This window comes from Chlorocebus sabaeus, chromosome 9 (genome assembly GCF_047675955.1).
Source record: "Chlorocebus sabaeus isolate Y175 chromosome 9, mChlSab1.0.hap1, whole genome shotgun sequence".
Lineage (NCBI taxonomy): Eukaryota > Metazoa > Chordata > Mammalia > Primates > Cercopithecidae > Chlorocebus > Chlorocebus sabaeus.
Window position 1 is genome coordinate 29,958,631 of NC_132912.1, and position 17,881 is coordinate 29,976,511.

General features: G+C 48.3%; 1 protein-coding gene across 2 annotated transcripts in view; it reads right to left on the reverse strand.

Annotated features, from left to right (window-relative positions):
- The window catches only part of JCAD (junctional cadherin 5 associated), a 46,519-nt gene that overhangs the window by 12,497 nt on the left and 16,141 nt on the right, over positions 1-17,881 (reverse strand). For both annotated transcript variants that reach the window (XM_008002674.3, XM_073018838.1), the window contains one exon: positions 721-4,478. In XM_008002674.3, coding sequence (XP_008000865.3) covers positions 721-4,478 — 3,758 coding nt within the window. The remainder of the gene's footprint in view (positions 1-720; positions 4,479-17,881) is intronic.

Sequence of the window (17,881 nt, forward strand, 5' to 3'; positions counted from 1 at the left end):
GGGGAGGGGAAGGGAAGGGGAAGGGGAAGGAGAGGGGAAGGGGAAGGGTAGGGGAGGTGGAGGGGGGAGGGGAGGAGGAGAGGAGGGGAAGAAGAGGGGAAGGGGGGAGGGGAGGGAAAGGGAGAGAAGGGGAAAGGAGAGGTGGGGAGGGGAAGGGGAGGAAAAGGGGAGGGGAGGGGAGGGGAGGGGGAGCAGGCTTGGACTAAATGACAGAAGGTCCCATCCAGTCCATGGTTTATGATGTGGATCTTTTGACATTTATCTCAACTCTTCTTCTGATCACCTGAGCTCAAGAGTTTGAGACAAGCCTGAGTAACATAGTGGGATCCCGTCTCTACAAAAAAGTTAAAAAATTAGCTGGAAATGGTGGCGCACGCCTGTGGCCCCAGCTACTCGGGAGACTGAGGTGGGAGGATCGCATGAGCCCAGGAAGCAGCGGAGGTTGCAGTGAGCAGAGATTGCACAACTGCCCTCCAGCCAGGCGACAAAGTGAGATGCTATCTCAAAAAAATAAAATAAATATGCTGCAAGATCTTGAAGTTTAAAGATGGCTTCTGGATAATTCTTCGAAAATGAGGAATCTTTTGATAAAACAATTCCCAGGGTCAACTTGATCTTTTCTGAATATGCAGATTTACATTATCCACCAACCTGGTATTCTGCACTGACTAAAAACTCCAAATGCGTACCGAGCACCTGCCTGCCTGCCTGATTCCTCACCTGGGCACCAGAAGTCTTGATCCACGCTCTTCTCCTTTTGTGCTGCCGGATGCTCCTTCTCTTCCCTGGAGATGCTGCCCTTGGAGACGGAGAGTGAGTGGCCCACTCTCTGAGCCCGGTCCCCACTGCCAGGAGACACAAGGCCTCCCGGGAGCCCAGCCTGGCCCCTCGTGGTGGCCTTCAATTCCTCGGTCTCCTCCTGGGAGTCGGCATTCCTGAAGCTCAGGAATCTCATCCGTGACACTGAGCTCACCTCTTTCATTCTCATCAGGCGGTCAGGGTCTGCTCTCCTAGGCGGGGAGGCCAGTTTCTCTTGTAAACTTTCAATCACTTTGGAAGGGCTTCTGAGTCTCTTTTCTGAGCCTGCCACACTTGGGGTTCTTTCTACAAAATGGAACAAAGTGGACCTGAAGGGTGGTTTTGTCTCCACATCCTTTCGTTCGAAGAACTTGGACTCCAAGGGGCTGGGCTCAGGCTCAGGGACGGGGTCTGTGCTGGTGACAACCCCGTCCACATCTGAGTGCTCGAAAGCCTGAGGAGCCCGCCTGGCACTGTCCCTGTCCCCTACAAAGAGAGGGCTCTTGGTCCAGCCACACTTCCTCCTGCCATAAAAGGCATCAGTGGACACCCTGGGGACATCTGCCGGTGCTGGGCGAGATGGCAACTCTTCCTGGGGGGACTCTGGGGTGTAGGCACTTGCATCAGGCTCAGCAGACTGGTTCTGTGCCACTCTCCGGGTACCCGGCAGGAGGGACTCCACTGCCACCTCAATGCCCAGGATCCTTGCAGCCCTGGCTTGCAAGGACTCACCTGGGGGGATTTCTATTGTGCTCGCTTCACCCAAAGACCCCTCTAGCTCGCTGGCACCCTGCTCTTGCCCAGGGGTGAGCCCCACAGACCGTAAGTCTGGAGCTGAGAGCCCTCGGTTCTTGTTAGACAGGGACAGCGGGAGCCCTGTGCTCCTATCTCCACCACTGTCACCCTTCTGAGGGACCGCTTCACTTGGTTTCACAGAGCTGAAAGCACTGGTGATTTTCTCACTTTCCTGGGGCTCCTTAGGTTCAGCTGGATAGGATGGGGGCAGTGGTTTTGCATCACTTGATCTTGACGACATTCTTGTCACAGGAAATGGGCTACCTGCCAGCTCGTCCATTCCATTGCTAACCTCCAGGTGTCTCTTCTCTGCACTCATGCTTCCATCTGCTGACCACAAAGGTGCACTGCCACCGTCTTCCATGCAAAAGCGGCCTGGGGATGGAGGCCAGGCACGTGGGTGGCCAGGCTGCAGCTCCTCACTCCAGCTCTCAGACTTACTCTTACCTCTTCCTGACCTGCACACAGGGCTCTCCGGCACCCACACCCTCGGCTGTGGCTCAACCCTCATTTCCAGGCTGTTTCTGCGGAAGCCCACATCCTCCTGCCTGCAGTGAGCACGGTTCTCCTGCTGCGGCTCTGCCTCACTTTCCTCACTGCTGCTACTGCTGCTGCTACTGCTGCTTTCTTCCTCTTCCTGGAGCTCCTTGTTAAAACTTTCTAACTGACTGATCAAATCCCAGGGACGACGGCTGACCGGTTTCAGGAGAAACTGCCCAAAGAGTTGTTTACTGTTGCACGGGCCTGTGGGCTCCCCCTTCACCACCTCCCGCTTAGGCCCAGGGTGGGCTCCAAGCCCGTGGACATCCACGCAGGGCTGACTTCGGCCTGCTTTTGGCATCGGTGCCTGATCTACGGACAAGGAAGTCCTTGAGAAAGCACTGTTGCTGGATGGGCTGAGGGATCTGTGACCTTTCAGGTGACGGGCACTTGGCCTCTGTTTGTGATCGCCAGAAGGGAATGCTGTGTGCGTCTGAGCTTCGGGGGCCGCAGGATCCGAACGTTTTGGACTCAAAGCTGCACCACTCGGCCCTCCCAGCTTTGCACCAGGGAGCAGCTGTGAACTTTGGGGTTCCTCGGAGAAACTGGTTTGTGTTTGCTGATCTCTGTACCGGTGCCCTGGCCAAGAGCCAGAATGCTTGAGTTCTCTGTGCTTTGTAAGGTGGATGAAACTGAGGTCATTTGTTTGTCTGTCTTCTTCTGGTTCCCCTAGATCTTGTTTTTGGAACTCCGTTCTCCCACCCATGCTTCCTGTGAGGGCCTGCAACTCCAGGTCGGTGGAAGACATGCTCAGCAGACTCTGTTCTTGCAGAGCCGGGCTCTTATCAGACCCATTCTTTTGATCAGCACTGGGCTTTAAGTCATTGTTGTCCATATCTCTATCTGGCAGATGTGATTCTGATTTCACTGGGATAGAAACCAAACAAAATATAGTCTCATTCATTTTTGTCTTTGAACTTTTCTTGGTCCGAGTCCCAGTTTGGAACTTTTTGAGCTTGGTTTGAGTTTCGCAGGTGCTCTCGCCCTGTGAGTATGGGGAGGAAACTTGTCTCCCAGTGTGCCCATGCTGGCTGCCTCTCACATCAGGCCACTGTCCCCTCGCCACACAGCGGCCTCTCTGGTCAGGGACGCCGCTGTTTTCCCCATCCCCCGGGAGCTGGCCCCACAGCCACCGGGGGCTGGGACTGGCCAAGATGGGGCCTCTCTGATCCCCCGACAGGGTTATTAAGCTCTGTGGATTCCAAATGGCACCATCAGGCTGCATTCCTCCATGAGTCGGCTCTTGGGCAGTGACAGGACTGGAGTTATATGATTTATCGTCAAGCTTTATATCTTCACAGAAACCCTGGGGCTGAGCTAGTTTAAAATGTCGTAACCGTGGATCATCAAAGGGAATGTACTGAACGAAGCCGTCGTAGGCAGTGACGGGTCGGGGGTGTGCAGGGAGCCCCTGAGGCGAGCGGGCACTCGCACCATACTCATTCCCAGTTCCAGGGGGGCCCGAAGGAGGCTGACTGCTGGCCCCAGCCTTCTCGGTCGGAGACTGCTGTTGACTGTGATCGCCACACACATTTATGGGCGCTGTGTCTTCCAGGTAGGGGTTTGGGATGTTCTGTGGGGGCGATCTGTATGAGGGCGGAGGCACGTACACTGGAGGTTCCAATCCAGGGTCGGACAGGCAGAGCTCATGCCTGGGGACATAGGCGTCCATCTGCTGGCTGTCCTGAGAGTCACTGCTGTCCGCTCCTCCCCTAGACTGCTGGTGCGAGCTGTAAGATGGGGGCTTGAGGGGCCTCCCAAACTTAGGCCGGGGAAATGGGGCTGAGCAGCCACCCTTCTCAGAATTCCTCGTGGAGTCCAAATTCGGTGTGCAAGTGGGAGGATACGGTGGCATTTTAGGTGAATGTCTTTCATTGAATGGAATGGGAATTTCGGTGCAACTCAGACTCTCGGGGGAAAGAACTCTAGGCAGTGAGCGGGATTTCCCTTTGTTTTGAGAATTCAACACATGTTCTCCTTGAATGAATGGGTACAGGTCTTGAAACAGTCTCTCCCTATCCCCATCAGACATCTGCCTCCCTAATTTCCTTGGCTGGTTCCAGCTTTCCAGGCTGACATTCTGCCACTTGGCAGGACCCGACATTCTCAATTCTTCTTCCCAAACTGGCTTCTTCATCACATGCTCTGACCTTCCTCCAACTTCCCATGGACCCTCCCTCACGTGGACAGGCAGGCTGTGGGCTTGGGCCATTCCTCTGGCCTCCAGGTTTTCATGCTCCCTCGGCTTCTGGCTCCTGGCTTCTTGCCGTCCTCTTCTCCGGTAGGCTTGGTCATTACCAGTCGGGGGATGAGAGGACCATGCCGAGGTGGGTTGATTATAAAACCTACAAAACAAAGAGTCACAGACATTAGGTACAGAAGAAACATGTCTTCATCTGCTTCTGTGACTGGCATTCGAAGTCAAACTCAGGTCAGCAACTTGGAAAACTTGGTTCCCAGCCACAGTACTTGCCAGCTTGAAAGAAAACATATCCTATTAATTATGGTTGGAAGACAGCCACATGTTTTGGCATCAAGGGCCAAGAAGGGGCAGGAGTGGGCAGCCCACAAGAATACAGGGATGTTGGGCATACTCCAGAGATGTCAAGGTCCTTATAAACATTAAAATGTTCGGTGGGAGGCTGGGCACCATGGTGCATGCCTGTAATCCCAACATTTTGGGAGGCCAAGGTGGGAGAATCTCTTGAGGCCAGGAGTTCAAGACCAGCCTGTGCAACATAGTAAGACCCTGTCTCTACACAAAATTTAAAAATCAGCCAGGTATGGTAGCGCCCACCTATCTCAGCAACTCCAGAGGATGAGGTAGAAGAATTGCTTGAGCCCAGGAGTTGGAGACTGTAGTGAGCTGTGATGGCATCACTGCACTCCAGCCTGGGCAACAGTGAGACCCTGCCTCATAAGAAGACTGAAAAAATGCCCAAGGGAATAAGGGTTAACCATACAGCAGCATTTTTCAAGGTGTGGTCTTGGACCACTTGCAGCATATTCCTGGCTCAGTCCAGACATTCTGTGCAATCTCTGGGAGGGAATCTGGGAACCTGCTTTTAAAAACACTGCTTTTTAGCAGGGGTTCTGAAACTTTAGTGAGAATCAGAATCACTGAGTCCTGGGATTGCTAACACACAGATTGCTGGGTCCCATCCCCAGCTCGTCATCTGGAGAGGGGCTGGAGAGGGGCTCTATAATCTACAGGTTCCCAGGTGATGCTGATGCTGATGCTGCTGGTCCCAGGGCCTTACTTTGAGAACCATCATTGCTGGTGGTTGTTCACTCTGACTGCACATTAGAATCCAGGAGGACTTCAAAAATCCAGATGCCAGGCTGTATCCTAGACACATTACATTACAATCTTAAGACATGGGTGGTAAATGCAGGGGGAGGCAACCAGGCATCCGAGATTCTCCAAGTGTCCCCAGGGATTCCCAGTGTGCAGCCAAGACTAAGAAAGATGTCTCTAGCAGAGTCCCCTCATCTCTCTGATGGTAAGCATCACCCAGTGGGCTTGTAAAATATACACATTACCAAGTCTCTCCCTCTGAAAGTTCAGACTTGGTAGGTCTGGGTTAGGGCCCAGGCATTTGTATTTATATTTTTATTTATATATTTATTTTTGAGACAGGGTCTTACTCTATCACCCAGGCTGGGTGCAGTGGTGTAATCATGGCTCACTGCAGCCTCAAACTCCTGGGCTCAAGCAATCCTTCCACTTCAGCCTCCCAAGTAGCTGGGACTGACTACAGGTACTTCACCATGCCTTGCTAATTTTTAAGATGTTTTTGTAGACATGGGGTTTTGCTGTGCTGTCCAGTCTGGCCTTGATCTCCTGGCCTCAAGAAATCCTCCCACCTCAGCCTCTTCATGCGTTGGGATTACAGACATGAAGCACCATGCCTGGTCCATCTGTTTGTTTGTTTTTTGTTTTGTTTTGTTTTGTTTTGTTGAGACTGAGTCTCGCTCTTTCGCCCAGGCTAGAGTGCAGTGGCACAATCTCAGCTCACTGCAACCTCCCCCTCCTGGGGGCAAGCAATTCTTGTGCCTCAGCCTCCCGAGTAGCTGGGATTACAGGCGCCTACCACCACACCCGGCTAATTTTTGTATTTTTAGTAGAGACGAGGTTTCACCATGTTGGCCAGGCTGGTCTCCAAATCCTGACCTCAAGTCTTCTGCCCACCTCAGCCTCCCAAGGTGCTGGGATTACAGGAGTGAGCCACTGCGCCCGGCCCCATCTGTATTTTTAACAAGCACTTCAGAGGATTCTTATCCTAAATTTTGGGAAACACTGCTAGGGCTCACATTGAGATTGACTAGAGGAAGAGGGGAGCCCTGTTCATGGGTTGAAACTCTCTGCAAGGCAGGAAATGGTAGTATCAAATGCAGGGTGTTGTTCACTACCGGGCCACACATTAGGATTTCCTTGTGAGCCTTTAAAAAATACCAGTGCTCAGGGCCGGTCTCCAAATATTTGGATTTCATTGGTCTAATGAGAAGCCAGTATATTTCAAAATCTCCCAACTGACTCTAGCACGCCTGGAGAGTTCAGAATCACAGTTCTAACGCAACCAAAGGAAAGTATCTGAAGAACATCATGTGCAGAAATATTAAGCTACTTACCCATGAATGATCAGAGAGTAGGGCCATATAATAGGGAAAAACCATTAACTGGAGGGAAGTTCAGGGGACTCAATAGTTTTGATTAACCATGGGCTGGGCTGACACTGAAAAATGTTTCAAGTCTAAGATAGCTGTTTGCTTTTTAAATTATTACAGTAATGGATTCATTATTGAAAATGAATGTTAGAAGAATATAAAAAAGTACAAAAAACAAAAATTGCTTATACTCTTTCTATTCAGAGATGGTTACTTTGATACGTATCTTCTCGCCTGTGTGTGTGAGGATGTGAATTTTTGAACAGCCTGAGTATTCTACTAGGTATCTGGTATTATGTGAACATTTCAACATTTCCTGACACTTGTAGCACAAGTAACAGCAGCCACTTACACAGCGGTTGCTGTGTGCTAGGTCCATGCCACATGCTTTCTGCCTACTCATTTAAGCTTCACCAACATCCTTCTGAGGTAGGAGCTACGGTCATTACCATTTTACAGAGGAGGAAACTGAGGCACAAGTGTTCAGTAACTTGCTTAGTCCTAACATTTACTGGGCACTCAATGCATGGTGCTAAGCATGCCAAGTAAATTATTTCATTTCAACGTTATAATTACCACTATTTCCCACTTTTACAGATAAGAAAACAGGCATAGGTAGGTTAAATGATTTCCCCAAGTTGCACAGCTTGCAAGGATTTGGGAAAGAGTTCTAAGCCAAGAAATGGGAACCTAAGGCGCTCAATTAACCCCACGTTTTACTTCTTCCAGTGTCATGCAAACCCCCTCAGATGCTTAATGTTCGTGGATGAGTTGTATTCCCTCACACACACAGGATTTACTTAACCCTTCACCAATGTTGGACATTGATATGGATTCTATTCTAAAACACTTTGAGACACACCATTGTTCACAAACACGGGATGCAGATCTCAGATCATTTAGAGTAAGTCCTTAGAAAAGAAGTGAGTAGATCATGGGGTGTTGTGTGACACATATTGTCAAAATGACCTTAGATAAACTATCCAATTTATAGGCCCTCCTGTCGTGCAGAGGACAGCCGGTCTTCTTGAACCTTTTCATCCCCAGTTATTACAACTATTTTTCCCCATAACTTCTCACTACTTTAATTTGCATTTCTTTGATTACTAGTGAGCTCAATTTCTTTCTCCCCATGTACTTAGGTGTTGTTATACATTTTGTGGTTTCAAATGATTCTGGTGACACAGTCTGCTTTTCAGCTGGTGGCACAGCGAGTGAACACAACATGAAACCGGGAGGTGCAAGGCCACCAGTTCTATGCAGCAACAGTGCATGACGCCAGGGAAGAGTCCCTGCTGGGGACTGGGCTGCAGGAGAGCCCTTCCAATCACAGAAGCAGAAGGCTGTGGGCAGGAGCCCTGGTAAAAACTTCTATTTTTATTGCTACTATTCTTATTTTGGAATTACCTCTTTGCCTTAAAAGGTAAAGATAGACCCTCAAACTCTATCCAACGCCGGGTGCAATGGCTCATGCCTGTAATCCCAGCACTCTGGGAGGCTGAGGTGGGTGGATCACCTGAGGTCAGAAGTTCGAGACCAGCCTGGCCAACATAGTGAAACCCCGTCTCTACTAAAAATATAAAAATCAGCCGGGTGTGGTGGTGGGCGCCTGTAATCCTAGCTACCAGCTACCCAGGAGGCTGAGGTGGGAGAATCGCTTGAACCTGGGAGGCGGAGGTTGCAGTGAGCTGAGACTATGCCATTGCACTCCAGCCTATGCGACAGAGCAAGACTGTACCTCAAAAATAATAATAATAACAATAATAATAATTCTGTATCTGCTTCTACCCCCTGATAACTTGTTAGGCAGCCACTTACAGCAAAGCTTAATTATGGGCTGGAAAACCAGAAAATATCCAAAATCAATCTGAGGTAAGGCATTTGCCACTGAACAGCCTCAATGCTTCTGTGTTAACAACCTATACGTGGTATAAGCTATCTTAACACCGGGCACAATAGTAGGAGGTCATTTTCTTTTGTTGTCATTGAAATTATGTTTTGAGCATTTGAGTTTTGAGTGCTGAGAAGGGGGCTTCCTGGTCAGGTTCTATGCAGATTATTCATTTTGAAAGCCAATGCCACTGGCCCCCCTCCACATCCCTTTCCTCCCTGTCTCCCCACTTTAGCTGAGCCAGGCTTGCAGCTCCAGAAGCTGCAGAGTCCGCCCTTGGGGACTCCCGTGTGACCGCCCATCAGTAGCCTGAGAAATGCTGTAGAACATGAACCACTGAAAAGTCTTCAGCACCTACTGTCTCTAGGCTCTCAGACTCTATAGAAAATCCAAGGTCAAGACTTAAAAACTACAATGTAAGAAGGCATTACAATTGTTACACTCCACTGCGAAAGGCTAAAAGAAATCATTAGGAAGTATGTGGTTGGTGCTTTGCACCAGAAACAATCTACCCTCTTACCTCTGCTCTTAGGCTGATGGTGAGTGGGCTTTTATTAAGCACCGTTCTCATTCCTGACAGTCCTGTGAGCGCTTTCCTGGATTGCCTGACTTTAGGGAGGAAATGATACCATGTGGCTTTGATGCATTTTCTCAATTGATATTCGGGTTTCACAGTGTGCTTAGAGAAGGGGCTAAAATCCTAAGGTGCTACTTGTGCAAGTACACGCCACGAGCATAATCAGAAGACAGATAAAAAATGACAGAAATAGGACAAGAATACAAACAGCCCGTCACTTCCTACAGAGGGAGCGTGGTTGGTTTTCTTCTCCACTCAAAAATGTTACATTATCACTTTAACTTGGCAAAACTGCCATATATAACAAACCAAAATAACTAAGAATTTTGGGTTAAACTTCCTTCTGTTTGCACAAGGTGCCAAAATTCCAATTTAATAAAAACCCAGGTCATCTGGGAAATTTTAAATTATCCACTTTACAACACAGTCCACATATCATAGAAAACTATAAACCATTTAATTAATAAACATCTATTTTGTACCTAGCAAGGGCCAGGCTCTGACAGGTGCAAGCGCACTCGCCATGGGAATTGCTCTGGTAGATTTCTCCTTCAGACAAGTTAGCAAGAATGGCTCTTCTAGTAACTTCGCTATAGGACGCCCATTACCAGTTAAAATGTGCACTGCTGCATATGGTTTCAAAGCCAAAAATATATTTTCTGATATGTTGAAGGAAACGAGATCAAATTTTTCTTTTTAGAAAAATGAAACTAATTATCTTACATTTTAAAAGACATTAACAATGGCACTTTTAAGAAAACATGCTGAACACATTAACACAGGGTGGGAAAAAGATAAGGAAAGCAAAGTGGAATGTGATCGCCCAGACAAATTGTGTCCACGAGTTCAATGGGACAAGCAGGGTCTTTACACAGAATTCCCGGGTGAACAGGACAGAGGTGAAACAGAAGTTACGCTTGCCAACAGCCCCATCTCTCATCTCAGGAGAGACGAGGCCAACGAAACAACCGCTAGCAACTGCTTGGGAAATATCTGAAATATGAGCATGTGGAAAACAACATGTTTAACGGAAAATGAGCAAATCTACTCACTGCATATGCAGCAGCTAATTATGAGAAAAATTAGGAGACAGTTCTGTTCGTTCACATGACTCCTTCTCAACCACAATGGAAAATGATACCCTTCTTTTAAAAAGTGAAAGTCTCCTTAGAATAGCAACATTTGCGCCAGGCACAGTGGCTCACGCCTGTAATCCCAGCACTCTGGGAGGCTAAGGTGGGCGGATCACCTGAGGTCAGCAGTTCGAGAGCAGCCTGACCAACATGGTGAATGAAACCCTGTCTCTACTAAAAATACAAAAAATTAGTCAGGCGCGGTAGCAGGCGCCTGTAATCCCAGCTACTTGGGAGACTGAGGCAGAAGAATGGCTTGAACCCAGGAAGTAGAGGTTGCAGTGAGCTGAGATCGTGCCACTGCACTCCAGCCTGGGCAGTAGAGAGCAAGACTCCGTCTCAAACAAAAAAAGAAAAGAAAAGAAAAAATAGCAACATTTGGAATGCCTGTAACCATTGGCTTACATTCTCCATCTTCTCAGTGGCCTCCAAGGTCCTCAAGAGCCACACTGACTTGTTATCACTGGGGCAGCTACAGCCTGGCACTGGGCCTGATACCCAGCAGCACGGGATAGATGTGTGGATTAACTTAAAAAATCAGCTAGAGGCTTGCTGCCCGCCTGATGAACCGGGGGTTCTGTGGGAAGTGAGACAGACAGTTACCCTTCCCTCCTGCATGAACAAAATCCTAGCCTTGTCCTCCCATGGGGGCCCTCAAAGTCCAGTCAGCCGTGCTTTGCTGTGGTCATTGGGGTGGGGCTGGGGAGGCCCCACTAAAGCCATGCCTTTATCCAGCGATCCCTTCCTGGTTCCCAAATCTGCAGTCTAGCAGATGCCTACTGCTTTCCATTGCTTTCCAACCCTAGTGTCATGTTCTGGACCAGTGGCTGGTCATGGCATGTTGGCCTAGCCTGTTCCTTCAAAACCCACTCCCCTTCCACAGGCATCTGTATCTAGCCATTGGTATCTAGATGCAGAAACTGAGCACCAAGGCTGTAGGTCTCACTGAAAGAGCCAGGAGCAGCATTCTCTTCTGGGTGGCAGAAGGGGCTTTGGGCATCTCTTTAGAGTGGCTCATATTCACCAACCCCAGTGTCAGGTGCCTAACATGCTTCTGTGATGGCCTCAGCCATGTTCCATTCCAGAATTTGCTCTGAAAGCTCTCTGGGTCTGGAGGCCTGCAATTTCATTTGTCGGCATGCCTTGGTCTATTCAGTACCACCCTGCGCAAATGTCCCTCTGACACAGGGTAACGAATGGGCTAATTTTGGAAAGGGGAAATCTGGGGTCCAGAGAAGATGAAGACTGAAGTATAGAGGTTAGCATAAAATTAAAGGTCAGTCCGAAAAGAGAAAACTGCTCTGAAAATATAATGGATAAATATCAGTCTTCAGCAAAGTTCAATTTGAACAAGAATTGTAGGTTGCACTGGCAGAATTGTAACTAGAAAATCCACAAATGCCCAGTCGGACTGCTAATGCATTGTCAGGCCTGCTTTTTATGATGTCACAATGAATGACTCCAGATGACAGACAGTGCAGATTCAGTTAAAACATAAAGTACCTGGCAGACTATTTCCGGAGGTTACAGTTTTGTTATTTAAAATAAAATAAAATAAAATAAAATACACAAATAATGGGTCTGGAAGAGGAAGCATGATAAATTTGAGGACTTAGAAGTGATGCTAAATTTGGACATTTGAAGAAGGGGCACAGGAAAGCAATTCAAAGGCACTTGAGTTATCAACGTGCACAGAGGAAATTAAGTAGGAGGCATTTTGGAAAGGCACCCACTGATATCGACCTGGATGGAAGCCCTTGAAGTCACAGTTCCTCCACAGCACGGGCTTTGAACTCCTGTGCTTGGGTCTGGCTTCCACAAAGATGAGCTCAGAATGGAAAAATTAAAAAAAAAAAAAAAAAAAAAAAGAAGTTGGAAGCCATCGCCACTACAGTGCCAACCTGGCCAGCCACAAGACCATAATATTTTTTAAACTCTGATAGCTAGAAATGGACACAAATTGCTCTTCTGTGGTTGCCAGCAGGTTTCTGAATCATCTTTGGGTTAGGGCTTCAGCAGACTTTTGATTTTGCAAGGTCTAGTCAAGAACTTTTATACACGCAAGGTAAGTCAGAGACCACGGTTCACGGGCCCCGCCCCTGGGACTGGGGTTTGGGTAGTTGCTTCCTTTGCATAAATTAGTAAATTCACAGCTGGTGCTGATGTGAAGGATGGAGCCAGCTTGGAAACTGTCATGGTAATTCTAGTAGTATATCTTTTTAATGCACGTAACAAAATCAGGGGCTGGGAGATCGCTCATGGAAGGGGACACCTCGTTGATGTGGACCACTGACCAACCTACAGGTAGAGGAGACAAAGAGAGACCCGGCATGGAGGTTCATGCCTATAATCCCAGCACTTTGAGGGGTTGAGGTAGGAGGATCGCTTGAGCCCAGGAGTTAGAGACCAGCCTGGGAAACATAAGGAGACCCCGTCTCTACAAAAAAATTTAAAAAGAAAAATTAGCTAGATGTGATGGTGAATGCCTGTAGTCCTAGCTACTCAAGATGAGGTGGAGGACTGCTTGAGCCTGGGAGGTCAAGGCTACAGTGAGCTGAGATGGCACCACTGCACTCCAGCCTGGTGACAGAGAGAGATCCTGCTTCAAAAAAAAAAAAAAAAAAAAAGAAAAGAAAAGAAAAAAAAGAAAAGAGAAAGAGAGAAGAAAAGAGAGAAGAGAGAAGCAGGGTGGAGCAAAGGGATACAAATGAAGGAAGAAGGGCATAGGTCCACGTGGAAGAAGGAAAACAATACCCTGGAGAAAAGGTGGGTGGAGCTGGTGAGGGTTCCTGGGGCAGCCGCCAGCTGTGTGCAGTAACATGTCCCTGACGAAGGTGCTAGAACCTCTCACTGTAAGTCAGGGCATCTCTGAACAACATCCTTCCTGCAACTGCACTTCTGAGGGAAAAAAGCTGGGTCACAAACCCCTAACCTCTGACTCACGCCAGCTATTCAAATGAGCCCACTCCTTTTACTGATTAACATGGCAAGGACACACTGACGCCTTCTAATCAACGTAAAGGCAAGAAGCCACACTGGGTGGCCCTTAGTCAGCGGCAGACTCCCTACAGGGCCATACGCTGACGCTCCTCCCACGCTAGGGTCCCACTGATAGAGGACCCTGTCCCTCCACATCAGTGATCACCCTGGACCATCCCAGGGCCTACTGGAAGCCACCCCTGAGGGTGTCTTCACAGGCAGGGACAGGAAGCACTAGAGATACGGTTCCCCACCCGAGTGACTAGGAGAAGTCCCGGTGACTGCACGCAGCGCAGACACTGTTCCCTCCCACAACGTGAGGCCCTTCCCACCTGATGGCTGGGTAGCCAGACTGGCCTCGGCTTCTGATGCCTCATCTGTACTGCAGGGACAGAAGCCTTCCTTTTGAGTTTTCTGGGAGGGATGAAATGAGATAATACCTTCAAAGTGTTATTCATCACTTTCTTGTGGATTCCCTAACTTGAGGAAGAAAAGGTACAGATGGAGAAAAGCAGGCTGAGAAGACAATGTCTGTGGCCCAGCCTTGGGGAGCCCGATGAACCTGCAGTTGACACCCAAAGACAGCTGCCCGGGGTCAATGGAATAGTCCAGGCTTAGGGTACCTGCAGAGGGGTGGTTTCTGGCTTCTCACCACACCATCAGGGAGCAGTGTTGGAACATTGCCAGGAGAGTGTGAGCAGCTGCCCTGGGCGCTGGAGGGGCAGTGTGGGTTTAAAGGCCAATACCACGGCTGTCCAGCGGAACGCTGTCGGCAGCGTCCTTAACTGCCCCTGCCTCTGATGTCTCATCTGTACTGCAGGGACGGACTAAGCCTTCCTTTTTGTATTCTGGGAGGAATTAAATGAGATGATACATTCAGAGTGTTTAGTACAGTGCCTGACACGTAAGAAGCCCTTGTTTCATTTAGTATTAACTCAATTAAAATACATTCTCAATGGAGCAGCTTATCTTGAAGCTCTGTTCGCTTGATCTCCTGGGGAAGGGGGTGCGGATGGCACACAGGAAAGGGTGAAGAACCAAGTGTCTGTCTGAAGGTGATGATTATTTCAGATTGGCATTGTCTTTGTCTAAGTTGTAATCAACAGGCCTTCACAATGCCAGGAAAGAGTGACAGAGCCGACTGTCATCACGAGACGCTGTTCCCCCTCGGGATGGCTGGTCTCTGACGAAGAAGCTACACCCATTTCCACAATATGGATGTAAAACAAACCAGTATTTCATTTATTAAAACAAGGCAGGAAGAGAAGCTCTAATCCATTCTCTCTCATGCGTATCTAATAGGTAAGGCAGATTATTTCAGTATTTCCATGTTTTCTCTTTAAAAGGGCATGTCAGATTTTTACCACGTACACCAGTGTGAACCCCACAGTGCCATCACTGACACAGAGAAAGACCAGCCTCGCTTCTCATTTGCCTTTTTCTAGCACCACTCTCGCTTTCATTTATTTATTCGTTTATTCAACAAATATTTATGGAGTATTTGCGGTGCCTCTGACCCACGGTTCTTCAGAAGCCAAGATGAGGGCTATGAGAGGCAGAAAAGGCAGTCACTATGCGTGGGTTCCTGAGAGCCTGAAGGACCCTGCAGCTGGGTCTCTGGTGATGACACCCTAGGGAGGCTGCCTAAAGGCCCCCAGGCCCCACAGCTGGTGCACAGCGGCCCGCCAGTGACACCCCCAGTCCACACCCTGTCCTTTATCAAGAACGCAGAGGCACAGTCATCTCTGAGGCAAAGGGGCTGGACTGGAAGACCCACTCGGGTCTCTTTTGGACCCCGTCTCACATTCCCACCCTCAGTGTCTCTCCGTGGGGCATTTCCTAGCTCTCGGACTCATCCAGTTCTCTAGCTGAAGGCAGAATTCCACATGAACAACTCTCCTCTTGGGGATGGCATAACCACCAAGACACATGAGGCCCTCGGCGGTGCTGCCGCTGGATCTTCCTTGTCATTCCAGAAGCCTGTGCCTCCACACCACTGCACTTCCAGAAGCCTCATGTTCAAGGGACACAACCTGCTTTTTAGTGGGGAAACTGGTGCTGGTAAAAGCCACATGGGGCACACGCGGGGGAGAGGACCAGTTTCCAGGCCCTTCTGGAAGTTTCCACACTTACGAACGAGACCAAGGAGAAGGGCATACAGAAGACAGCGGGGGAAGAGGCGGCCTGCCTCTTCCTGCTGTTCATGAGCATGCCAGCCCTCAAGAAAGACAGGCTTTGCCCCATAACAAGGTCAAAATACCAACGGCTAATGCTTAGGATAGGAAACAAGCGGTGAAAAGGCAAATCGTGTTTGTGGATTTATAAGTTTGTAAAAGAAAGAGGAACATAGAAACAGATGTTAAACTTGAAGCATTCTCTGTTTTTGGAAAACCCTTATAAGCAGGATATGATTTAAGAGAAGCTTTAAAAGACCCTGAAAATGAACTGTTTACCATATCCAGTAGCACTATCTAGAATGGATGTTTACTGATCAAATAGAAACCTCCCAAGATGAGGGCCCCAGACTACCACATCAGAGACTCTCCCTAGGTTGCTAAGTCTCTCATTAGTTACGACTGCCGCTGATGACAGGAGATAATTACAAGTTATTCTCATGGGTAACTAACAAAAAAATCTTACCCGAATTCCTGGGGCTATGCAGAGAAGAGCCAATTATGGTATAACTTTCAGCTTCAAACCTCTGCTATGTTAAGAGTATTTTACAGCTTCCTCTGATTATAATATTTCAAAGGAAACACATTAAGGAAACCCTGAGTGCCTGATAACAGCCTTTTACATATTTTAATGATCGTTAAGTATTATTTAGTTTTGGCTACTTGTATTTTAAGCATGCAGTTTCCTCCATGTGCAGATAACACAGCTTTTCCTCTTTGCCCACTTCCTCTTAATCTGTGTGTGTGTGTGTGTGTGTGTGTGTGTGTGTCAGCAGGCAAGCTTTGGACGTGGCCTGTGGGTCTTTTCCTGGACCACGTAAGTGACTTTCATGCAAAGCCTACAGCCAGTTTCATCACTACATTCTGTTAACTGAGACCATTTAGGAGTGGGCTAGCATCTAGATGAGCTCTCCGTGGAGTCAATGACTTAAAAAGTCAATGACTTTAAAAAGTCTTTAGTGTTACTTGTCAAATGGTCTGTGAAGAGAACATGTTTTGGGGTACACAGGCAGTCCCTGTGGCCTGCAAACTGTCCTCACCCACAGCCCCTGCAGCGGGGAAAGCTCAGGCATCCATGCCTGGTCATTCCCTCCTCCCCATCCGACCTCCCACTCCCTTGTCCAGCCCCTCCCCACTGATCGGAGCGGGCAGACACCCTAACCCAGACTCAAGCATCCACTGGCTGTCTAAAACTCAATTTTTTCAAAAGTTTCAACTAAGAGATGTGGGCAGTTGTCAGCAGTGGGTTCTGAAGCTAAGCTGTCAAGAGGAGCAAGGGTGGAGTCTAAGTCTCCGCCAGCCAGAGGTAGGGGGAAGCAGAAGCTGTCAGGGAAGGGAAGAGGAGCATAAACAAGTACCTGGAGACGCAGAGATGGGTGGCAATGGGGGACAGAGATGAATGAGTCCCCAGGGGAACAACCCACAGTCCAGGGGGACGCCTTCTCATTCCACGTCTAATGAGGCCAGCCAGTCTTTCTCCATTTCCTGTCAATGGTCCTGAATCTCTCCATGAATCCTTACAACGACCCCTCCCTTTCCTTTCAGGTAGGTTCCACTTCCTACCTTCCAAAGGATCTACCAAGGAGGGAAACTCTACTGCTAGGAAGTCTTCAGCCCAGGGGCAAGGAAGGCCCCTGAGCCAGGAGTCCCACAGTCAGGCTTCACAGTCCATCTGCTGTGCTTTAAACGCTGGTAAAGTTACCAGTCATACGAACGATGGCCCAACACATTAACATGTAGCTTCCAAAAACAATTACTGTCTACTCATCAATTTAGATAAACTATGTACAAGGAGAACCAACTCTTGGTCCTTCTCCACTACTTACACCTAAGAGATTTTTAGCAAGTTCACATGCTCCTTTGCCTTCCTTCACAACACAATTGTCATTCTTCTCCTGTCCTAGATGCTCACTACTACTTGATCTGCTAATAGTGAAAGCTCAAAGCAACAGCCACCTCAGCACATTAGGAAACAAGTATCCTAAATGCTCGAAAAGCTCATCAAAGCTTCATATTTGTGTTTTTTTCTTTTTCTTTTTTTTTTTTAAGTTTTACTAGATGTCCCTCGAGTAGAAAGGGAAAAAGACAAAAAAAAAGTTTTACTAGATAGAGCTGGTCCTTAAATCAGAAACTCTGTTCTAAACTAATACTAATCATTAGAGGGTAAGGAACAGTCCTGACTATTCTCACCAGACAATGCTGATATACCAGCTAAGCCCCAGATGATGGATAATCCTGCCTTCCATGTATGCTCCCTTTACAATGTCCACAGAAGAGCAGTGTTATGTGCATTATCTCGTGTAGACAGGTCAGGATGCAGTCTTTA